At 39.6% G+C, this 26,025-nt stretch overlaps 1 protein-coding gene across 2 annotated transcripts in view; it reads left to right on the top strand.

Annotated features, from left to right (window-relative positions):
- prex1 (phosphatidylinositol-3,4,5-trisphosphate-dependent Rac exchange factor 1) overlaps positions 1-26,025 on the top strand; it is a 113,382-nt gene that overhangs the window by 56,327 nt on the left and 31,030 nt on the right. For both annotated transcript variants that reach the window (XM_088082520.1, XM_088082521.1), the window contains exons 11-19: positions 1,735-1,835; positions 4,418-4,521; positions 5,206-5,255; positions 7,743-7,818; positions 9,307-9,379; positions 14,514-14,659; positions 17,764-17,856; positions 21,578-21,726; positions 21,810-21,895. In XM_088082520.1, the coding sequence (XP_087938646.1) occupies positions 1,735-1,835; positions 4,418-4,521; positions 5,206-5,255; positions 7,743-7,818; positions 9,307-9,379; positions 14,514-14,659; positions 17,764-17,856; positions 21,578-21,726; positions 21,810-21,895 (878 nt within the window). The remainder of the gene's footprint in view (positions 1-1,734; positions 1,836-4,417; positions 4,522-5,205; positions 5,256-7,742; positions 7,819-9,306; positions 9,380-14,513; positions 14,660-17,763; positions 17,857-21,577; positions 21,727-21,809; positions 21,896-26,025) is intronic.

Here is a 26,025-nt window from a genome sequence, read left to right as displayed (position 1 = left end):
TTTTGAAAAAAAGTAACCATTCCCATTTTAGCCCTGCTAACCAGGTTCAACTCATTTACACAGTCATCATATGAACTTTTGTTTTTTATGGTTAATACTTGAAAGAATTCTTCCACTGCTTTGACTTGGCAACAGAATCCAACAAAAACTAATAAAATAAACAGTAAAGCTCTGTGCATCGACTTAATTTCAGCTGGCGCTGGAGGGAAACTGGAGCACAGATCTGTTAAGCCTTAAACACCTTGGCGCTAGCGGCGCTGCAGCTGCGCTAAAGCAGCAACCTGAACTTCACATTTTTATGTTTCCTCAGTGGCACATGCATGTACACACATATCAAAGAGAAAATCCATAAAGAACTATGCACATATACTAGAAAGTACCTTTGTCTCAACAAAATAGCAAGATGCTGTTTTCAGCTGAAGATAGAGCTGAAATCCCCCACTGGAGTTGATAATATTAAAACATCTCACGTATGCATAGCTGTTATAGATAAGGATATACACTGATTAGCCAAAACATTAAAACTGGTGACATGAATGACACTGATCATTTTGTTACAATGCTGGGATACCTTTGGTCCTGGCATTCATGTGGATGCCACTTGACATGCACCAAACAACTTTGTGGACCAAGTACATCCCCCTAACGGCAAAAGCTTTCCCTAATAACAGTGGCCTAGCCAGCAGAACAGTGCCGCATGCCACTCCATAAAAACTGTCTTGAAATGATCAAAGAAACATGATAAAGAAAGTGCTGATCAGGCCTCCAAATTCCCCAGATCCCAAACTGATAGAGCATTTGTGGGACATGGTTGTACCCCACCTCACAACCTACAGGAATCAAAGAATCTGCTGCCAGTGCCCCAGACACCCACGAGAAGTCCGGTGTCCATGTCTCAACAGGTTAAAGTTAAGTCCAATCCATGAGGCTTGACTGTGGATCTGGGGTACCTCTGGGGTATTCCACAAATGCTCAGTCAGTTTAGGATCTGGTGAATTTGGAGGCCAGGTTGATGTCTTGAGCTTCTTTGTCACGTCCCTTGGTTCATTCCTGAGCAGTTTTCATGGTGTGGCATGTTACATTATTCTGTTTGGGGGCCACTTTCATTCAGGAGTGCCGTTGCCATGAGAGGGGCACTTGGTCTGCAGCGATGTTTGGATGGGTGGAACACGTCAATTGGCATCCACATGAATGCCAGGAGACAGTGTTTGCCATCAGAACATTATACTGTATTTTACTTAAATGATCAATACTGCAAGTGGTTTTCATGTTTTGGCTGATCGCTGTGCAGTGAATGTGCCACCAACATGATTAAAGCATTAGGTTTAAGTTGAGCAAAACATTTCTCAATGTTTCTTTGCATTTCGTTTTTTTTTTTAAATTTTGCATTCTACATTTGATGTTTAAAAGAGGTTATCCTTCAGAACAAGGGAAGTGTTGCAAGATATGCAAGTGTGGTATGGTTGGAGTTTTTAGCATTAGCCATGAGCACGAGAAGGCTTAATCAATGAACAAAAAAAAAAAAAAAAAAAGGCCTACATTCGGAAATCCAAGAAACAAACATAGTGGCACCCACTCTGTGTGTCTACAGGTTATTTTTGTGAAATTCCATCAAAAACAGCACAGCAGGGAAGCCAAATGCCAAAGATGGTGACAATTTCAAAAGCAAGTGAATAGATTACCACTTAAAGAAACCAGGCCTAATCATATGCTTCTGTATCTTTGTGTTCTCAGTGAGTTTGTGTCATGGCTGATAGAGAGCGGAGAGATCAGTAAGCCTGACGAAGGGGTCAACCTGGGACAAGCCTTGCTGGAAAATGGCATCATTCACCATGGTGAGAGAAAACAAAACTCTTTATCTCGCTCTCCTTTCCACATGCACACTCTCTCTGTTTTTCTGCGCTTGTTAAACCTCTATCATCTTCTTTTCCTTTATACTTTTTATGCACATCTTGAGGCTCTTTGCAGCTCCCTTTGTCATGTTTTGTACTCTGTTTTTACTCTGTTTTTGACATTCTTTAGTCATTCTCTCCTCTGTTTTTTGGGTTGTTTTACTGCCTCTCTTCTTTTTCTTGTTTGATTCACATTTTCCTCATTTGATTGTTTGGCTCATTCATGTCATGAATTTGTCCCCCACTTCCTGTTGTGGCACACAATTTTAGGGTAGAAACCACCATGCTCCAAAATGTCTGGTAATAATAATCTTGGAAATGTGTCTCACATTATTTCCCCATCCTAAATTTGACGTGTGACATTCACAGGTACACCAACCTGAATTATGCATTGAGGAGTGACACACACGCACGCACACACGCGCACACACACACACACACACACACACACACACACACACACACAAACAGTTATACATAATGTATGAACACAGTTGTCCAGAGTGTTGCTGAAGGGGGCCTTTGTATATAGTAAGTGCAAACCACTGTCACGATTAATACACACCACCCTCTCAGGAAAATTTGCTTAGGCCCAACCATCACATTCCTTAATACCTGTGGAAAATCCCCCTTGAAATCGTCCCTCATAGTAGCCTGTGACCACAGAGAGGTACAATGATGACACGCAGGGCTCCGTGGGATCGCAACAAGGCTTTGTGGGCAAACAGTAGTCTCAGGCCCTGCAGGGAAAGTGTAGGTGTCACCAGTTTGTCAGTGAAAAGAACTCAAACAGAGAGAGGTACTGGACAGAGTGACAAGTTGAGGCTGTCCATCTACCCCCGAGTCGTTTGCTACATGAAGAGACATATAAAAAAATAGACAGTCAACCACATGTATTTTATAGTGAAAAATGCAAACATTTATCCAATCGGTTGCACATTTGTGCCACTAAATCGCACCAGTTCTTACTTGAATGTTTGCAGTTTTGATGTATCCTTTGCTCCTGTAATAATCCAGTTATCTTTTGAAATGCTTTGAATTCCACATTTGACACTTTACAATGGCTGATTGTGCAGTGCCTTTGGTTTTATGAGGACATTTTAAGTCTAGACTGAGAAAACCAGCAGCTTGTTTGAGCCCGTGCCAGCTTGTTGTGGTGGATTCAAACTGCCTCTGTTTGGCAGATTTCACTGTTAGCTTCTCCAACAGGCATCTGTTGGTGTATGTATTAGTCATGTTCCATTTTTTATGTTGGACTGATTAAAGATCAAATGTTGTTTTTCTATTAATAATGTGATTATGGAGGTTTTATGGGAATTGGCAGCTGTCTGCTTTGTTAAATATTGGAATCTCATGACTTACCCAACACAGGCTGAATTTACAACTGCAGCATTTCTCACGAACTTCTTGCTTCTGGCCTCTTGTCTGTACATTCCCCAATACCATCTATAGATTAAATGCATATGAAAGTTAGGAACAGAAAACACAGTGCTTCACTATACTTTAAAAACTATGTAACTTACATGTTTAAAAAAGGTCCAGACAAATTCTTGACTGCCTGAGCTTTCCCTCACCCTGCAAAATGTCTTCAGAGATGAACTTGATACAAGTATGCTTCATCACTGACAACAAATATAATTTATAATGCACCTGTGTGTGTGTGTGTGTATATCCAGAAATACTGGCTGAACCATATGCCACTCTCAACTAAGTGAGATGCTCTGCTGACAAATCCTCGGCTCACCAGAACTTAAAAGATGAAAACAAAACTGATCTCAGCCAGTCTCTGGCTATAGCTCTGCAGCCGATGATGTCTGAATACATGTGGACATTGTTGACATGGTAGCTAATTACTCACTGTGTGTTACATTGAATTTGTATAGAAAACTTTTTTCTTCTATACCTCAAAGGTGAACGCAGAAGTTAAAACGTGGAGCTCCTTTACTTCAATTTATCTAGAATTTTCTCAGTTTTTATACAAAAACAATTATTTGAAATTTTTAATTTTTTTATTTAATAGGCGACAACGCACATTAATCCACATTTAAACAAATGTAAATACACCCACGTTAGCTGGGGAGTTAGTTTTCATCTGTGGTCTCTTGCCTGATGTTAAAAGGCAGCCTAAAATAATTTTAAAAAAATACAATATGTACAAAAACAACATTAAGTAAGGTTTTTGCAAAAATGCATGGGTATGCACTGAGCATATGACTAGATAAATGAGACTTGGATTATACTGCATGGGTTGTGTGAGAGTTTGTAAACGGATGTTATGTAGTCTTGCTGTTGTTAAACATGTTCTCCCTTTAATTCAGTTCACCAAGAATTTTTTCTGTTTTTGGATTATTTGTTCACTGTGGTGGCTTGTGAGGAAAACAAAGTTTTCTTTATAAATTTAAGGTAACATGAGTAATTAATATAAAAATAATCACTTAGAGGTTAAAGTATTTCTTTAAAGACAAAGAGAAAAGGCGTATTTAACCCAGCTGAGGTGACATTATCTTCTTTTGGTGATATTTCAGTGTCAGACAAGCACCAGTTCAAGAATGAGCAGGTTCTGTACCGATTCCGCTACGACGATGGCACATACAAGGCCCGCAGTGAGATGGAGGACATCATGTCTAAGGTAACTATATTTCTGTGTGTGAAAATCCCTGGCGTTGTTTGATAGGAAATGTAAAAACCAAAAGATGAGGAAAAAAGATCAAACTTCAATAGTTTTTAATCTGAGCTGTAAATATGTATCAGATTTACAGTAAAACCCTAAGAAAAAAGAAATAAGCATTTTGCATGTAGGCTTGTCATAATGACTTATATGAATCATTCAAATGGGAAATGATAAAATATAAATTTAAATAACATTAAAAAAAAGAATAAATGCAACAACATCATTGACTGCACCTAAGCTCATTCTAAAGTATCTTAAAAAATGCATTATTTAATTCATTTGTTCAGTATATACATTTTTCAGTGTATTTATATAATCATAAACCTTGCTGACTGATGCATAGTGTAACACTTTATGGAAATAGTCATACACTGGAGGCGCTAATCCCCCACCCATAGAGAACTCAGCTGAAATCTAAATTCCCCAATAAAAGGACATAAAGACTGGTTGTTTTGGCTTATATCTTTTCTCAGTCCCCATTCAGAGTCTGTGATTTTGAAACTTCTCTCCTAAAACGATAGCCTTGGGTAACTCTTTTCACAGTCAGCAGTTAAATCTCTTGTCCCGAGGCAATGCTTGTACTTGTTTACCCAAGGTGTGTATGTTCTATGACTCAACAGCTCCATTTTTCTTCTCTTTCAGGGCGTCAGGCTGTACTGCCGCCTTCACAGCCTCCACACGCCTGTCATCAAGTAAGTACCTGCCCTTCTCTCCTCGTGCCTCCTTCCTCGTCCTCCTCTCCCGCTCCCCCCCATATGCTAATGCTCCTGCTCTCCAGGTGCAGGAATGCATATTCATGAGGGGCTCACATTCGGTCCACGTCACCCTTTGTGTATGGTGTGAACCAACACTGCCAGGAATGACAGCCCCTTTCCTCTGCTGCTCGGACTCCCAGCCAGGCTTCGAGCTGCTGGAGGTTCATGTGTACAAGACTCCATTCAGGTGGAGGGAGGGGGGACAGGTTTTCATGACTGGAGGTTTATGTGAGGTAGCTCTTAAAGGATTAAGTAGAGCCTCATGTTATGAGCATTTGTCTCTTAATCTTTTCTTTTTAAACTTACATGAGTCCAAATGATGACTGCACACATTTCTTTAGCCCGATAAATCACTTTTTATACCTTTTACATGCTCTCTCTCATACACACATAAATGCACTCCCCCCCACACACACACACACTTTTTACTTAAATACGCTGTGCACATACTAGACATATAAACTCTATGGTATACACTATACACACACACACACACACACACACACACACACACACACACACACACACACACACACACACACACACACACACACACACACACACACACACACACATGCCAACTCCTGAATATCAAACACCATATATGGTAGCATACAAATGCAGTTCTCAATAAGGGCCCGAACACACAAACTCAATCAAACCCAAGTTTTTGCACTGTGTCTCGCACCGTTGACTGTTTTTCAGCTGATTCAAGTTGAATCTACGTCAGACACTACAAAGCACATCAGTGAGAGAAATCACACTTAGTTCAGCTCAGTAGATGAGAAGAGAAATAAAAGTAAAGAAAGAAAACAAGCAACTGAAGGCAAGAGGGTGTGAGTTCAAAACAAACTTTGTAATAGTTTTATCGTTTGCTAGTTGCTGTTCTGTGTTCTTCTTAACATCAGGTTATGTTGTTAATTTGGTTACTGGCTAACAGGCATCTTGAATCTGTCTTATCGGTCTTCAGATCTCCCCTTTTGGATGGCGAATACAGATTGGTAAAAATGTGTGGGAACTTTGAGTTAACTGTATCTAAAAGAAATCAAAATTAAACCCTGAAACTGAAATTAGTCCAACAACATGTAACGATGATCTCATTTTACAAAAATGCTTCCCATCTGAAGGTCCCAGAGTCAGAACATAAGCACAGATTTATATAAAAGGAACAGGAAACACACATCATCTCCTTCTGACACCCCCTCAAACACACACACATTCCCTGTCCGCCGCAGCCCCTCCCTTCATACTCTTTTCTCTTCACCCCTCTATCTCTCCCGACATCACTCACCCGCTGATTGAAGTGCCCGGGGTTGCCATTGCTGCAAACAAAGAGCTTTTGGTCCGGGGGACAAATCCTATTAACATACAAAGGCAATCCCTCTGCCTGCCAGCCAGATATTATGTAATCTGGTCTTGCTTTTTTTTTAATCCATCACTAAATTGGCATCATAAGTAGCAGCCATTAATTATACTATTTGAGTGATGGATGTATTGCATTTTATGAATCATAAATAATTGTGCCTCTGTTTTATTAAACTTTGCTGAGTGACAAAGTGCCTGCCAGTTTTATAACATTATAATACAGTAAATAAAAATAATAACATGATGAAGTAGATATAAACCTAATAAAATCAATCTTGGGAATGTCACAGATGTCATATTGTTATAGAGGATAATGTTCAGCCTGATACAGAAAGTTATTTATCAGCAAATTATGTCTGGAAGTAGCCCACTTTTCATAACGTTTGAAGGCATTGTCTGCAGCATCCATCAGGTAATTTTATATATGACTTTTGTTCTGAATGTGGCGGTTTGCCATAGGGTGGCCCTGACACACCCCGTGTCTTACAGCACTGAGACGTTAAAGCAAGTATACCGTTTATTTGATAGCCTCAGATACACCCGAGACGAGTCACACAGGCAACCACACATCCTTTGCAGCATTTCCTGTTTCACATGTTTACATGTTGAACAGATCGGTCCTCAGTGGCTGTTCATATCATCTCACAAAAGCTCAAAGAATCAAAAGGACGATGAGTGCAAGTTGTTGTTCTCGGAAAACTGCATTAGACTGTCAACATGTGCACTACACATGCAGCACATGTAGTACTACACCTGCAGATAATTCTCATTGTATGAATTTTGACAATAACGTTGTTGTTTTTTTTTTTTTTTGTGGCTTTCTCGGGCATTAACCAGAGCTGATGTTCTTTTTTGTCTGTTACCCAACACATGCAGCATTACATAGACATAAAGGACACTGTTGGGTGTCGATGCTGTTGACCTCAAAGAGGGTTTGTTATCGGTCAAGCACTTGTTAAATGGGAAGCGACAGACAATCAACTGTGTTTTTTCCCATGCCACTTGTACTGCACTGTGAATATGGATTTTGTGAATCATAAATACTTTTTTCCCCTTTAGGGACAGAGACCACCATCTGAAAACCTTTAAATCGGTGGTGCCTGCCAGCAAACTGGTCGACTGGCTGCTCCTGCAGGTAAAATCACTACTATATTATAATGTCATTTAATCCAAACCCACAAAATAATAATAACTGTCATTACTGTAACAGAGAATATTTTTGTATTGTTGGAATATATGCTTGATGCTAATCTTTTACTTTTGCTTAACTTAGGGCTGCACAATTTAAGGAATTAAATGACAATGATACCACTTGAAATAAAAAAACACAAAATATTAAAGTTTACACAGTTCCTCTTTACTACTGCTTTGTGTGTAATGTTCAATTAAACAAATTGAATATTGACACAAAAGGCCCCAACAAAAAAATAATAAAATTTACATTTAAAGGTGCCATTTTCCAGTGATAATCAACTAAATCAAACAATCCCTGAGAGCAATATTGTAGTCTTCTGGTTATGACTATAAAAAAAACAACAACAATATAATATGCAGCCTTAATTAAGTTTTGACTATTTTGTAGTCGTTTCAGCACAGGTGATGTGCAAGTCATGAATCATTTGTTCGAAACAAGCAACTCTTTTTACTGACTTTTTGACAAGCCCCCATCTCCACTAAGTCCTTCATTTACTCACCTCTCCTACCTGCTACTAACTAGTGTGAACTGTCAAGATGAGGGGAGACCAATTGTTCAAATTAATTACTGTATTAAACTAACATAAAAGCAACAAGTTTGGTTGTTTGCTCAGTACTCATTCTCCCGACCTGGAGCCCGCCCCCTCGCCCTGAGCTCAAGGTCTGACTCTGGCAGCATGAATCACTCACTCACCCAAAACTTCACTGCCACAGTCACTAATCTTCAATCAATAAATGAACTGTGTAATTACAACTTCCCGCTCCTACAGGGGCATTAAAAACACAAAATCATGGGAAAAGGAGCACCTGTAAAACATTTGATAACTTTTCTTGAGCATCACTGCCCCGTGAAATGACTGGTTTCACTCTAGATGAGCTGCACAGTTTAATTATTTTATCCCTGTTAAAGTAAGCAAAGGCCTAAACCGGAAGCTAGCAGACTTGGCCATCGGAAGTGTCTGGTGCACATGCTCAGAGGGCACTGGGGCCCATGAGAAAGTCACCAAGCTCTGGATAACTGACTTGGTGACTGATGTGACTTGAAAACCTGATTCTCTTTAGTAAGTGACTCATACAAAATCAAGCCAGTAAAAAGAGTCCAACCTTCCATCTCTAATTCAAATGAAACTAGGCTCTAAAAAAACTTGTTTTAAATCAGATGGGGCTCATTTACAAAAAAACCTCAAAACATTCTGGACATTTGTCACCATTCAATGACACTGAAAAACACAACCAAGGACATGCAGAATCAGTGTCCCAATCTCTCATCGTCTTCATTTTACACACATGTGCTGGCTCACAATCACTGTCCTCACTGCAGCAAACACACAGATAACTCAGGCCAGCGGTGCTGCAGTCTGCTGTAAGAGGAGGTGTAAACAGGCATTGTGATTGACCGACTGTGTGCGTCACTGATTTGGTTTCCCAGGGAGACTGCTCGACCCGAGAGGACGCAGTGACGCTGGGTGTGGGGCTCTGCAACAATGGCTTCATGCACCACGGTCAGTGAATTTGTCTCTCACGCACGCATACATAAAAGTTTGGTGAAAACACAGAAATACTAAAAAGACTTTAAGCTTTAAAAGATACATGTCGTGCGCTGATGTTTTTTGTCTCTCTCTTATTATTAACAGTGTTCTCTTTTGTAACAGCTCTGTTTATTGTGAGATATTCTCATCCTCTCACTCTCTCACTCTCTGCTGCTTGTTTACCTCATTGTGGGCCACATCTACCCACAAAAATGTAACATTAGCTTCTCCTCTGTCATGTCGTCATAGCATCATAAATTTGCATACCTGGTCTAGCCAAGTCTCGGTAACCTCACTGACCACATTGTAGTGGAGCGGCTTTGGTTCTATCCCAGCATGTTGAATGTAAACAGCGTGAGCAGCGTACCCTAACCAGAGCTGTTTGGCTTAACTACACGGCTGTCTGGGTCAGTCCACTGGACCATGACTGCTGGTTGAGGACTAAAATTGAATAATCTTTATTCGGTGTATTATGTGTAAAGTGAGAAGCACTTTAAGGAAGTACTTCGTGTTAGAATACTGAAGAAGTAGCATGATGACAGCGCTTCCTGAGGCAATGTAGTGAAGTGTGCAAGAAGTCTAACATGAAGTCATTGCTACACATTCTTGAATGGGGTAAATTTGTATAAGTAGTGAATTACATTGCAGTAGGTTACACAAAGTTACAGAGTGTGTTTTGACATGTCTTGCAACACTCAGTACAAGTGTTACTCATGAAATGCATACACTTCCAAGGTTTAGATATACACATGATTAAAACCATGCAAATCTCTTCTCAGGCATTTAATTTTGGTCTAACTCAAACACACACAACTGCTCCCAGGAAGATTGACGCTCACACACACACACACACACAAACACACCTCTCTCCACCATCTGTTGGAAGGTGTCACCTGTTCTCTCCCTTTTCTCTGCCCTTCTTCAGGGTCATGACCTCTCTATTCTCAGCCTGTCTGCACTCTTCAGCTCTCCTTAAGTCGCCCTCTTTAGTCCTTAGTCAGCACATCTGCTGCTCTTCACCTGGTTACTTGTGAACTCTGTCTTCTCTCTGTCCTTGTCTTCCTTGTCTGTCTTTTTTTCTGTCTGTCTGGTTTTATTGGATGCAAGGTAATGAGGCTCCTCTCTGCTGGGCGGATCACTGATAACAGATAACACTGTTAATATGTCTTTCATCTGTCCTTACCAGTTTACATCACTCATCTGCACGTCTTTCGTCAACACCTGTTGCTTTTTGCCCTTCAGGCAACTCAACATACAGGGTGCAGCACCAGATACTTTTCCACATTTCCCCCATTTGTTCTGTTATACGGCACAGTTCATTGGCTCCTAAGCCAAAATGTCATTGACTTATAAATTCATTTGACAATATTTACCATAGAATACCCAAAATGGAAGTAACAGTGGATAGTAATGACTTTTTAGAATAATATATTATCCCTTCAACCACAATGATGTAATTCAATACTAAACCAGTAAAAATAAATGGCTAATGTTTCTTTTGGGGATCCATTTTGACAAAGTGTTTTATTAATGGCCTGATTTAAATGATTAAACTTAAGGTGTGTACAACCTCTGTTTTGCCAGTTAAATGTTGCATAATTCAGGTGCAAGGTAAGGTGCAGGGGGCAAAGGGTTGTTTTTAGTCCCATAATTAATCATAGGTGTGCTTTGGGTGAAACCAATCAGAGAGTGTCATACATGGTGGATTTGGCTAAAAGGAGCAATGAGCAGTTTTCTGCTGAGAGTAATGTTGTGAGAGCAATAATGTCACTGCAGGAAATATCATTGGACATTTACGCATCAAAACTTAAACCAATTGTTATAAACTTGACAGAAGAAAGAGAACAACATTTTAGCTTCTGAAATGAGGTTGCTCCTTGTGTAGAAATGTGCACAGTATCTCTCTGAATGTGGAGTTGGATAAGAGCTCTGCTCTGCTCTGTTATGTTCACATTTTACAGAATGTAATTCATGTTTTCTTTATTCATTATGCATTATTTCAACCACACACACAACCCATCCATATGACCCTGTGTGTGTAACAAGCAGAGTGTATGGGTAGTGGCAGAGAATAATGTGCTCCTACAATAGTGGGAAAATACTGCGCTATTGACTTGAGACCGCATTTTTTGTTGGTCAATTGCGCAAAACAGCAATACGCCAAAAATGTGTCTGACTATGCCTCTTTGTAAGACCTACACGCCCATGGGAGCACAAATGGGTGCAAGCGCATTAACCATTTACACAGCGTAAGCAGTTGCTGTGAAAATGACACCTGTGTAAATCTGAAACTAGCAATGACAGTTGTGCTGTGTGCTTCTTACACCAGGTATAAGATAAATGCTTTCTAATACTTGGTCTAAGAAGCCACACCATTTAGATCTGTCAGAAATGTCTCTTTTGAATTGTTTGAAAATTGATTGCACCTAGTAGAATATAAACTTAAAGTAATCATTTTGTGTTTAACCATGTTGTTATAACAGTGCATCTTATATATTGTTGTGCATATATAGTTGAATTACATAAAATACATTTTAAGAAGTTCATCTATTTAGTACTCCTTTAAAAAGTCCTGTCAAGTGCACGTGTGAATAAAGGTCCAGCAGAATGAGTCTTAGCATTGTTATCTTGACCCTCTGATATTGTCAGCTGTTTTTATCATTTAAATGATGATTTAGTGTGTGTATCTGTGTGTGTGTTTGCGTATCTATGTGTGTGTTATTAGGGTATGACAGTTTCCGGATCAGCACTCCCCCTAGTTGAATAGGTGGTGTTAAGGTATTATATGACCACAGCCTCGGTGACTCAGAGGAAATAACTCACGTTCAGGCTATGTTTGAGTTGGCGTCAGGCCAGCGCAAGTGTGTGGCGTGTGTGTAATCAGTTTGTGAAGGCTTTTGTTCACCTGAGGGTGCCAGATGCTCGCCAAATCTCTGAACAGCTGGGTACCTTTGGCTGTCGGTGTTGTCAGTGCAAGCCCTATTTTATAGAAGCCATACAGATTTATACACCTAAGATAAAGAAATGTCTCGGTTGGTAGTCTTCTCTCTATGAGTGTGTTTGAGATTTTGGCCAAATGTCAAGAACTCCTGTGTGACACAAGCGAGATGGATATTTTCCCAATGATGTCCAACTCAATAAAATCTGCCTCCCACGTCATGGCTTTAGTCCAAATGTGAGCATCACATGCCAGTGTTATTTAAGGTTTACTTGTGTATCTGCACCTGTTGCAGCAGTGTACCCAATTTCTTTAAATCAGTCTTCAATTTCAAAATGTAACAAAATCAAAGTTAAAATGATGAATATAATCATTCATTCAACTGGTAGGCTGTAGGTCCTTAATTTCAATTTTAAAATTATTAGGCCTTAGAAATTGTTAAATAGCCTAAGCGTATGTCTAATTTAGTTAATCTGTCTTTTTATATATTTTTGTCAAAATGAGTCAAGCTCTTCCTTGTGAAAGTCCACATTTCTGGTGTTAAGCATTTTTAAACCTGCTACAAGGGACCCTAATACTGTCTTTTAACTTTACAATCGCACTAACCTGCAAAATATAGATCAACCCAACAAATTTTCATAACTATATTCTCAAATAAAATCTACCTGTAAATAGAACCCTTTATATACTACTTACCTTTACATTTTCACACAATAATTGAATGAGGAGAAGACAATTTGTCCAAATATCTGTTTTAAATTTGGTTAAAAAAACATGATTTTGAAAAGGCTTGAAAAGGTGTTAAATTTAAGTTTTTGATACCTATAGACTGTTCAAGAAAATTGTTTATGAGCGCAATAAATGCTGCCATACTGTAACTGAAGGCCTCATTTCAGTGATTTTTCTTTCTTATTAGAGAAACATCACGGAAATCTATAGTATGGTTTATCCAGTGCATTTTGGTTCAAGCTCAAACAGCTGTGAGTGAAGAAACATCTGTAATGTAGTCCTGACTGTTAGAAGTGCCCCATGTGCTGGAGTGAGGCTCAGCCGAATATTGGGATTTCTAAACATACTAACACACACTCACAAACTGTTTCATGTGTCCTCTGGAGGATCCTTCCCGAGCCTGGCCTGAGCTGGCTAGGACCCAGATGTGGTTTGACTCCAGATGTTGCTGCTAGCATCATTAGCTAATGAGCTAATTAACCGTTAGCTTGTTTGTGTGAAGATGTCCTCACATTTAGTGGCAGCAAACACTCGTATGTCTCCACAGGTCTTTGAAGTTGCAAATGATCTGCAAACAATGTCACATAACACTCCTCAAATTTAGGAGCTACAATTTAGAACAAGACCATCAATTTAGCCAGTAGTATACGCATAAACACATTCTGGATTGTTAATGCTAAATGCATTTTTTGCCCTTTCATTAGTGCCACTTTAAAGGGACAGTTCAATCTAAAATCAACAATACATATTTTTCCTCTTACCTGTAGTACTATTTATCAGTCTTGATCGTTTTGGTGTAAGTTGCTGAGTTTTGGAGATATCGGCTGTAGAGATGTCTGCCTTCTCTCCAATATAATGGAACTATATTGCACTTGGCTTGTGGTGCTTAAAGCACCAAAGGGATACATTTATCGTATGTATCACAGCACAGAAAGAAGAGAGCATCTACTGCTGAGGGTGCCATCAAGATTTACACATCGTGCTGTCACAGACAGGAGGATCCCATCCATAAGTAGATGCATGCTTTCTTCTCTATGGCGATGTAGTTGACAGGATGAGTTCAGTAGAAGGAAAATGGTACCTACATGAAAAAAAGGTCATGATATCTGGTAGGAAACATGCTGCTGAGCTATTCAAATTTATTTTTTTGTGCTTTAAACACCATAAGCTGGGTGCCATCTAGTTTCATTATATTGGAGAGAAGGCAGACATCTCTATGATTGATATCTCCAACACTCTGCAACTTACACCAAACAATCTAGACAGATAAATTGCATCACAGGTAAGAGGATATTTATTTATTTTTCATTTGGTGTGAACTATTCCTATAAGTCTTTTTTCAGCAACTTTTTAACTGAGATGCAGCATGTTGCTATTTCTATCATTATTTCTCTCCGCAGCAGCTTTCTGATTACACGCTGTGTGTGTTTTTCCCTTCAGTCTTGGAGAAGAGCGAGTTCAAAGACGAGTCCCAGTTCTTCCGTTTCTACGCGGATGAGGAAATGGAGGGAACGAGCACCAAGAGCAAGCAGCTCCAGCGCAACGACTTCAAACTCATCGAAAACATCTTGGCCAAGTCCCTGGTGGTGAGCTGGAACACAGACACACACATAAACACATCCACTTCCACATTCTCTCACACATATACGTGGTTACACAAATCGTTACTGTCACGCTCTGTCCAAAGTGCCAAAATCACTCAGTAGTTTTTGATTTCTTTGGAGAAAATTGACAATAATGAAGAGACAGTTGACATGTTTTACTGAGGCAAGCATCCCACATACAGCACAAAGATCTTTTAGTTCTCTACATTGTGACTCCAGCTTTATCCACACTAGAGATTGTTATTTAAAAAAAAAGAAAACACTGTACAGAATAGGAAACAACAAATTGATGGAGATGGATTCAGAATCAAAGAGAAACTGATCCACATTTAACTAGATATGCACCACTCTTACTTGCAAATACATGCTTAAGCACATGCACGATACTCTGTGTGTGTGTGTGTGTGTGTACGTGTACGTGTACACAGTGATGACATAACAGGACGGTATTGTACCGTATAGCTAATTGAACTGACATGTTAGCATCCATTATATCCTTCACTCCAGTTTGTTTGGACCTGTGTGTGTGTGTTCTCCCCAATCTCCACAGCTAGATGTAATTAACATCACTATACACGCAGAAACATCCCCCCTTTGTCCCCTCGGGAGCGTGGACTGCTTTGATGACAATAGACACCTTTGAATTTGCTCTGATCAGCGTGCATCTTAATGAGTTGTGTCTTGTGGAAATCAGCTGTACTGCCTGGAATGAAGTCCCTTTTGTGTTGCTGCTGAGACACAAGATTAAATAAACTATGAGAGATGACGGCAGTCGGTTGTTACAGTCAGATGTACTCCAAACTCGTCCTCATTTTGACGTTTTACTTTAGTGCAAAGACGTGAAACAGGGCCCTAGTTAGTGCAGGTGCGGTGGTGAGTTCTGCTTTAATTGAAACATTTAATATGACTTGCTAGAGAGGACTTATGACCTTTCATGTCATTAGATACCAATATTTTTTATTACTAAAAGGCTGCTTAGTTCCCCTATCCAATAATGCCGGGTCTGATGAAAGAGAAGAGTTTTCCTTCCTAATAAATGCTCTAATATTTAAAGCATATTTCCATTCCTTCTTTTTTGTGCTTGATAACACATTTACTTTTAACAATTTTCATTCATAACATGACAACAGGTGCTGGGAGAGTAGAGTAGAAGAACCCCCAAAAGGGGCAGAAATCAGAAGTCATATGTGCATAAATGAAAAATTTTCATATGCCCGCCACCGCGGACACATTGAGTGTAGAAGTGGGTCCTGAGAGTAAGATGCCCTAATCTAGTCTTTTTCTCTCTCAAACACAGACCAAACTCAGTTAAAAATGTGAAACTAGGCAGTGATGATCAAATATAAACTAAGATTATGTTACTGTTGCCTATTTCTCCCCTAAAATGTCTTTAGAAACATATCTTAGTGTACTGTTCTGCTGTAATACGGGAGTTGGTGAAGAGGAAGTGGGCGCCATACTGTTTCCTGTTTTGTAAAAAGGCTGAACAAACTGAGATCAAAATGTAAAACTTTTTTACTGGCCAGATGCCATTTTGTTCCCTTTGTCAAAACAGAAAAGCTCACATTACTAGTGGGAGTGTGTACTGGTCTGATGTGACAGAGTGCATTTAGATGTAGGTTTTCTACTTCTTGAGCAAAAGTGAATACCACAGTCCTTTTTCACTGTTTTCGCTGGTCATATGGCACCAATTTTTAAGAGTATTTGCGTCTTTCTACTATATAGACTGCCCAGTTTTGGGAAAAAACTAACCCTGTTTATTAGTTTAAAGCATTAACCTTTAGGAGACTGTTCGTTAATAAAACTGCTCAACTGTGGGAAAGTTCCTGGAGTTTCTTGTAATTTAGAAATGCTTTATAGAAAGTTCAATGTGTGGTGAGACATAAAACCCAGCAACAAACCTCTGATGCTTAACACACGCATGCAGAAAGGTCGTTGCCAGGTCATCATGCTCTATATTTCGGGGCCAGATACAGGATAAAACATTTAGTTAAAAATTGGAGATTGTCTGATTATTGGATTAATGCTACCAGCACATAATTGTCAATATTTTAATGCTACCAGTTTGTCTTCAGATGTGCAGGGTACATTTATCATAAGCTAAATAGAAATACATTTTTCTACCGTAAAAGCGCAAAAGCAAAACTTTTTCCATTATATATTTTGCATTATGTCATATAGCCTGGTCATAATAACACAGAGTATAACTGATGTGTATTTCTTTGGCACATAAAATAAGGTCAATGTGCACTGGTTTAGGTTTAGCTAGCAGTGGTTTCCAGAGGCTGAAACAGAAATTGAAATGTTTAGTTAAGTCTATTATCTTTGGGGAAACCTACAAGCATCACTAGCATCCTTTTTCACTTTTCATATCGGATGGGAAGTAGACGTGCTATCTGGCCTTCTACAAGAGGTGGAAAAGACCCCCCCCCCATGATTAGCAGAACTAATCCCCCCTCATGGCTATTATTGACGCAAAGTGCAGGAACTCTTTATTTACCACAGCCATGTCCTCTTATGTAACAGCCGAGATCCCCATCTTATCGGGGCTGTGCAGCAGGAAGATGGCCCCAGCAGCTTACCTAATGGAAGCCGGCTAATGTGTTTGGTGATGACAGCGTTTAACTAAGCCTCGCCCCACTGGGGAATAGAATACGAGAGGTTGAGAAAATCTTTTGAAGTGGGACACCTGGCACCCAACGAGATGCAAGATTGAAGCTATGATAATGTTTGGACAGTTTGTATATATGACCACCCAGAAAGGATGCCCCACATCAGCTTTTTTACATGAAGCATCAGTGATTTCTCAGAAGAAAGCAGTCATTGCTGCAAATATGATCAGATGACCCTTTACAGCCAGAGCATGCACTTAACTCCTGATTGAGAGTCAGATGTACGAGATACATGAATGAAAAGATATTTACAGGGTGAGGCAAAAGAAATGAATAAAAATATACTGCGTGTCACGACATTTTTTTTTTTGCCTCTTGCTTAGATGTGATGCAAAACCAGTGAAAGACATCCAGACCTAACAATCACTCACTTGTGTAAATGTGAGAGTAATTAGGTGATTTTCTCTGTACTAGATTCACCCCGAGGAAGAAGACTACGGCTTTGAGATCGAGGAGAAAAACAAGGCCATTGTGGTGAAATCTGTCACCAGGGGCTCACATGCTGAGGTAATGGCCAGCACACACACACACACACACATACAAACACACATGCAGTATCTCCTTCCCGCCTCAGGGCATTAGTTCCAGTAGGTAATGGCTGTCTACTGTTTTGACGGCTGCTGTCAGTCTGCTTCTGTTTCGCTTTGGAAGGACTTCGCTCTGATTGGCTGTAGAGCCATTAGACATGCTTGCTCAAATCACCTCCACAAAAAATGCATACATTCCATTTAACTCAGCCAGAGTGATGGTAAAACACAGGAAGCTGTGACTAAAAATTTTAAACATTCATGATTATTGAGGGGTTATTGAGTCTTATGTTGTTGTTTTTTTAATAAGTCTCTTGCGGTATTAAGGCTCATTTATTAGTACAGTGCTTGTTGAAAAATGCCTGTTCGGAACAGATCAATTGCTTGGCCTCTAGAATTGCTGCTTGCCTTTTTCTCAAACTGCTCATCCAAACAACTTTGAGCACTGAGCAACACACCTGGACCCAAACAGCTGTAGATTTCTTATAATGTTCAGATATGAAAAAAATCTCTCATAACAGAATAACACACCAAATGCCCCCAAAGCACTCCAAAAATATGATGCATTTTTATTCCTTAAACTACCTAGCATAATATTGGAAATGAAGGCTTCACCTGTTATAAATATTTAATCAAATGCATGTAGCCTACATTGTGCTGATAATGTCTCTCTTTTACTCTTTACTTTAATCTTCACATAATTTGAATGCTAGTAGCTCAGTGAGGCTGACATGGCTTTTATAGTTTTACTTTTTGTTAATTTCATCCTAACATGATATCACATATAGGCAGGAGAACAGGTAAACAGTAGACACCAAGAGGAACAGAAGTCTTTCAAAACTTTTCAGTGGTTTCTTCTCTTTGTATATCTCTTTCTTATTCAGTCTCTCTTTTAAACTCTGCTCAGACTAACATGGAATAATGTTTTACTGCTGCTTAGAGACGGAGGGTAATTAGTAATGACACGTAATTGCATCTTACCAGTTAAGGAGTTGAAATTAGTGTGTTCAGGTTTTTTTTTCTGTAAAACAATATATGATGTGCTTATGTAAGCTGCAGTGGGAATGAGGCTAAATACAGAAATTACTTATTACTTACTTATAGATAAACACTCCCTTTACCTACGACAAACAAGGCATCTGTGGAAGAGTTTAGATGACGGTGGTCTGTGAGGCCATTAAATACACCACAACATACGGATGGAGATTTCTTTTTTTAAGGTCTCTGTCATCTCCTATGGTCATATGTAGCTTAAATCAGCCAAGATGCCTCTGGTTCTGCTGTGTTTCATTCATATCAGTGAGCTTTCAGGAAAGGTGCACAAATACAATTGAAATAAATGTAGAGTCTGAACAGAGGGCTCAATGCGTGTCTGTAATGCTGAACATAAATCAGCCCTTCTTGTTATGTTCGGGAGCAGCCTGTCAAAATTAAATTTGTCAAATCTGTCTGCAGTAACAGAATTATTGTTTTTCAACCTGTCATATAGCTCAATGTCAGGTCTAAAGCAAGACTATTTTCCTGTCTTTCCCTGTGATTTCACCTTTGCTTCATGTCAGCCAGCTCTCTTGGACAGGCGACGTGTGACTTTTGCCAAATCTGACCAGCAACAGAACCTGTGTACTGTTTATACAATCTTCCCACCATTTTCCTACTTGAAAACACAGGACGGTGCCCTGGCTGTTTGTGGAATCTTCCTTTCCCACAGGTCCAGAGATGGGAAAACCCGTCCCTTGCCCTCATTTATTTTAACTCACCATCGTTTCTCTCATGTCCCTTTGGTTCAAGTTTCCTCATCACTTTCTGTTATTTTACTCATCGCAGTTCTTTCCCACATTGCTCTTCCCCTAAGTCATTTTCTGGATAATCGTCCTTTCTCTCCTCTGCCTGCCTCCATCGCAATAAACCCTCACTCTTCTTCTCCCTCTTCCACCCTTTTCTCCATCTCTCTCTCCCCTTCTTACTCTGTTATTCATCCCCCATGTCCCTCATTCCCCCACAGTAACAGGATTGCTGGTTGTGACACAGCCCGTGTGCCAGCAGCGTGAATGAAGCTCAGCTGATTCCCATGGGGCTCTGAAAAGGGCTGAGTGACATACACTCACACACACAAAGCTCTTTCACTATATGATACTGTTATAGAAAGTCACGTGCAGACAGGCACCCAAGCTGTATAATTACACACACACACACACACACACACACACACACACACACACACACACATACATACTTCCACATTCAGATGGCTGTGGCTCCTCCTAGTCGTTCCTACATCCACCCTGGGCCGATATCCAGAGTCGGGGCCCGGCTCAGCCAAGGCCACCCCACCGGATCTGTGCCCAGGACACTGGACTCACATCGCGAACACACAGAGGCGCCATTATTCTCACAACGTGACTGAAGATGTGCGAGATGACTGCATTTAGTGACGTGCAGTGTGTGGTGCTGTGTGTCCAGCTTTTGAAAAAGGGATTTTAGAAGCTGACTGTGCAAAGCTGAGGATGTTTGGTGCTTGTGAGCCTGCATATTTATCATAGGTGTCATTTACTCTGGGGATGCTGGAGACATGTCTCCAACATTTTTTGTAATGGACAGTTTTGTCCCTGTCACTTTTTAAAAGCATAATATGGAAAAAAATCTGAACAATAGCTTATACCAAAAAATGTTTATTAATGAGAACACTTGGGAAAGGTTTATATATTTGCGCAATAAAAAAACATAAAATGCAATATAAAAAAAAAAAACTAAAAAAAGTTAAAAGAAAAAAAAATCCCCCTAGTCTACTGCTTATAAAGTGACAGTAAAACATGCCCCTTTCTCTTTCTCCTTTCTCTCTCTCTCTCTTCAAACATGACATCACATATGATATACTTAAGTCCAGGAATTTATAAATGATACGAATTAATGTGTATTTGAAGTGAGTAGGTGTCACATGAAGATTTTAAGAGGTTACTTCTCCAAACAAAAGTGTAAATCATGCCTGCATGTGTGCTGACTCAGCAGAAGTAACATTCAATGAGAAAGGTTGACCTACTGGAGAATAGATATTTGAAAGTAACACAGAATGCCTGAGAGCCTTAATGCTATATATTTTATTCTGTTTTTATATTTATTTTTTATTGATTTTATTTTTAAAGAAAGGAAAAAGGCAACATCTGATAACTCAAACCACCACTGGTTGTGGGCAGCTTCATGATCACGAAATATACACTGAAATTAACCTTTCAATCTGGAATTGCGTGCAAATCCAACAGGCAAAAGGCAGGAGACGCGGGTGTAAAGATCATGCAGCTTAATCATATCTAGTAACCAATCTTGATGTTCACCCCTCCATAAAAAGCCTTTATTCATATGCTGGAAAACACATGGCAAGACTGAGCAGGCTGTGAAAACACTGAGCAGTACACACTGATTTTCTCTGTTTCTGTTTTTTTCTATGCTCCTTGGAGGCAAATGCACTGAGCAGAGACCTGATTTGGGGTAATACACAATACTCAGTGAAGTAAAACCTTAAGTCATATTTTAAATGAAGCTAATGCTGCACACAGGTCTCACTGTGACTCAAGAGAAAGAGAGATAGTTCACAGCTGTGGTACCCACCTGACACTCTTACTGTGCAAATGAGGGCTTTAATGGGAGCTGAAACAAACCTAAAAATAACCAGATTCTGTCTCTTGTCTGTGCGTCTGTCTGTCCAGATGGCCGGCCTGCAGGTGGGCAGGAAGATCTACACCATCAACGAGGACCTGCTGTTCCTCAGGCCCTTCTCCGAGGTGGAAACCATGATCAGCCAGGCCTTCTGCATACGACGCTCCCTGCGGCTGCTGGTTGCCACCAAGGCCAAGGAGTAAGGAAACACACTAAAAACACTCAGAAACAAACATATACACACATAAGGTTGACTGGTCTGACTGGTCTTTTCTCATCAAGAATTGTGAAGATCCCTGACAACCCAGACAGCCTCTCCTTCAGACTCTGCGGCTCTGCCCCTCCTCATGTCCACGCTGTCAGAAAAGGTGAGTGACTGCACCCTGAATACACTTTTACCCTTTTTCCACTTACATGGGCTGACTGGGCTTGATTTGGTCTGGTTTGGCACATCAGCCTAGCGTAGCAGGGATCTCAGTTACACCAGGTTTGAAGGTGTGTCTTTAACCCTTTAAAACCTGGGAAGAAGAAGGGAAAAGTTAGGGTTAGGGTTAACAAAAAACAAAAAAGAGAAATAACCAGAAAAAAATGCTTACAAATTATACTTATTCTGTAAAAAAATTTCATGTATAATTATGATAATTAGAAATAGAGTTTTCTGGAAATTATCATTTTCAAATTATACTAATTTCTTGCAATTTGCAGGACATTTCTTGCCAAGTTGCTCATTGGTTTTTGTGAGAGAAATTAAACCAGTTTGCTCTTGATTCAAAGGTTTTAATACTTTTGAAAGGTGCGTGAATGTAGCACAAAAAAGTGATGTTGATCCAGATTTCAAAGGGTTAACTAACAACAGCTTGTCCTGAATGCTGACATTTAAAAGCAGGCAGGCTGATCCGTGGCTAAAGGTCCCTCATTATTTGCTACAAGTGTGTTTTTCTCTTATCACACAGCACGGCAGGTAAAAGAAGTTTACGTGTTGTTGAGATTTGATGTTTGCTGAGGGTGCAGTTTAAGTCTTTTATCTGCAGCTCTTCATCTAACTGAGACTGTTTCTGTACCGTCTCTTCCTCCCTGCAGCAACAGTAATCTTTTTTCGTTGAAGAATTTAGTGATCAACACATTTCATTTTCTTTCCATTCCACTGTTATTTTGTCATGTAAAACTTTTTATGGTGAAGCAGCAAAATAAGGAAATGTTGGGTTTTCAATTTAACAATTTTTTTTGTCAATTTAACAGACTCCCATATGGCAAAAAGCAAACATGAAACATTGAAATAAAGCAGATGTCTAAAGTAAAAACATGACAACGTAGAGAAACTAAACTCCAGACCACTGGGATTCAGTTTGAAGCTACAAAAGAACTGAGAGCTGAACACACGGAGACTTTAAAAAACACCGTTCTCTCTGGTGTCTTGCATAAACAGAAGTCAGTGGAGTCTTGCAACACACACGCTTGTTTCAGGGAGGTAAGGGGTTGGCTGGTGTTGGCTGGAGTCTGCGTCAGTAAGACGTCATTGCTACCTGCTCAAAAGCGGCCAGGCATGCTTTTGGCTCTACTCCAAAGACGGTCTATCTCAGGCGTGGTTCGTCATTTCCATTAATGGAAATACAAATAGGCGTGGCATGGTTTGACACAGCACACCAAAAGTGCGAATGAAAAAAGGTAATTGACCACCAAAGATGTGACTTTTTCAGAGAAAACTAATACAATTCAACATTAAAACTACTGTTTGTAACAGAGATACACCCTGACATGTAGAAGATGACATACAAAAATCCTGTCCTTTCAAAGCACTGTTGCATTACTTTTGTATGTCATCTTCTACATGCCATTTTCAGGGAGAGTCTTAGCTGATGTTTTAATTGTCTTGTTTTGTTCATTTTTTTGTTTTATTCATAGAGCATATTAACTTCCTTTTTAGTCCTTCCATGTGGTAACTTTATTTTGTGTTCTTATATTTTATTTTGTTGTTTGGAGTTGTACATTTTGATTTTGAACTTTTGTTCCACGTTGTTTGTAACTTTTGATGCTGCCTGTCTTGGCTAGGATACTCTTGAAAAAGAGGTTTTTAGTCACAAGAGGCTTTTATGGTTAAAGGTTAAATAAAATAAATAGAAAATACTATATTGAGAATAACAAACAGGATAAGGATGTACCACTTAACCTTTCATAATAATAAAGATACAAATTAGAAGGTTGTGGTCCTCGTTTACCAAGATCACATAGTAAGAGAAGCAAAAAAATGAAGAAGAATTTAACATTAGAAGTGATCAGTCACATATAACAACACAGTATACACCATAGTCTTTAAAGGTAAAAAGATCAGCACCAGTTTCTACTTTATGTGTAATGGAAAATAATCTGTTGATGGGTTTAAGAGGTCACAGCTCTCTGGGGGATGTAATCCAATTAATATTTTCTTAAATTCAGTTACAAGAGAGATATATTTTGGTTAAGACCCCGATACTGGAGATAGGCGGACAGATTTATAGAAGTTTGACCGTGTTACTGCAGGATTTGTGCCAGTAAATGCTTTGAAGGTGTTTACAGTGTCAGAAAGACAAATAATTCGGGGTGAATTTGAGGGAAAGATGAGGTAACTCTAGCCTCCAACCACCTGTTACTTTCTGCTTTTAGTGAGCCTCTATTAGGTTTTTATGGCCACCTGTCAGCCAGACAGCCTGCTGACAGGGTGCACGCCCCTAATAGACTTTACTCTACTTTTAAAACACACGTACACACACACACACACACACACACACACACACACACACACACACACACACACACACATACACATGCACTTTGCTCAGAGCTAAAAGTGCAAAAGATAACTGAAAAGTACCCCCAAACTTTCAATCCTTCTCATTCGCCTTCCTCTTCCCTTACTGCCTCCTAACCAGATGTTTGTATCACCTAGACTGACTCCAAATAGAGGCATGAGTGATTTATGAGAGGTGAAGTGAGGGATGAATCCAAATGTGTAAACCAGACAGGAGTGAGAGAGGACAAAAACAGCAAGAAGAGGAGCCGCTGCTCGGTGCAACCAAGGAATGTGATCTTGTGGTTTTATTTTATTATGACAGGGGGACTTCTCCGCTTTCTCTCCCTCTCCCCATTTGTCTCCTTCCCTCTCCCTCCCCTCACTCCCTCTCCTTTTCTCTCTTTTCTAGTGTCTTGTATCCCTTCTGGTGTCTGAGCTGCTCTATGAGGAGCAGTTTTTTTCCGGCTGATATTCAACAGCCTCCAGCTGTTTTTTTTCTCTGTTCCTAAATCAGTCCCCCTGTGTGATATCCATGCATGGGTCAAGTAGCCCCGGAGTTAGGTAATTGCTGGCACCTTGGGTGGAAGTGATGCCAGCGCTGGTATTTTTAGGTCTGAGAGGAAGATGATGGAGGTGTTGATTGGACTTCCAGGCTGCAAAGCCATTAGTAGCTTGGGACAGCATGTTACGGCATTGAACCGAATAATTTTCTTTTTTCCTCCAGGAACAAAGGGGCGAGGTTATGTACACATGTGGGAATTGCGTCCAAAACAAGATTCCATAGAAATTATAGTCATGTACTTTAATTTTAGGAGGAGGGTTTTTTTGCCTAGATATGGGAAACACTTTTAAAGCTACAGTTGGTAACTTTTAAAAAAAATAATGTTTTTCATATTTCCTGAAACACACATTCTATCCTCACAGAGAGAGATAGTTAATGGGAGAAAAAGATCAAGTTCCTCCTCCTCTTAGTGTTTCTATTGGCATTTGCTAGAATCCACCGTGGCTAAGGAAAAAATAACCAATCAGGGCCAAGGAGTCTTTGATGCAGCCGTCAATCTGTAGTCAAACTGTCAAGCAAGCAGCTCCGATCAAACATAAATCAAGATTCTCTTATTGCATTGCCTCTTTCTCAACTCAGATGTTTTCAGAAACATATTTTAGTATACTGTTTAGCTGTAAAATGAGAAAGGTTGCTCTGGCCATACACAGCGCTTGGTTTTGGCTCACAGTACACTACAATCTAAACAAAATCCAATAAAACATAATAATAAAAAAAACATAATAATAAAAAAGTAAACGGCAATTAAAAGAAAAAAGCATATACATAATAATGATGGTAATGTTAAAAATCACACATGTTGTGCTGCCTCTTTTGATTGTTATCTCAACAATTACTAACAATTATTAAGTATGCACATTTTTAGTCTCCCACTTGGACCACCATTTTCTGGATAATACCCCCTTTCCCCTTATATTATATGTCAATTGTTCCATTTTTTTTAACTTGTTCTACATTAACTTGTTAATGCAATAAGAGAATATTTATTCATATTTAATCAGCGCAGCCTAGTTTGACAGTTTGACCACAGTTCACAAGTCTTTGACATGATAGACACTCCTCAGCTCTGATTGGTTGTTTTCCTTCAGCCATAGTGAATTCTTTTAAACGCCATTAGAAACACCAAGAGGAGGAGGATCATAATTTCTTTTCACAGACTATCTTTCTCA

This window comes from Plectropomus leopardus, chromosome 9 (genome assembly GCF_026936395.1).
Source record: "Plectropomus leopardus strain MGB_pleo_1.0 chromosome 9, ASM2693639v1, whole genome shotgun sequence".
In the NCBI taxonomy this organism is placed as follows: domain Eukaryota; kingdom Metazoa; phylum Chordata; class Actinopteri; order Perciformes; family Serranidae; genus Plectropomus; species Plectropomus leopardus.
The sequence above is the reverse complement of the archived record's forward strand: the minus strand, read 5'-3'. Positions and strand labels throughout refer to the sequence as shown.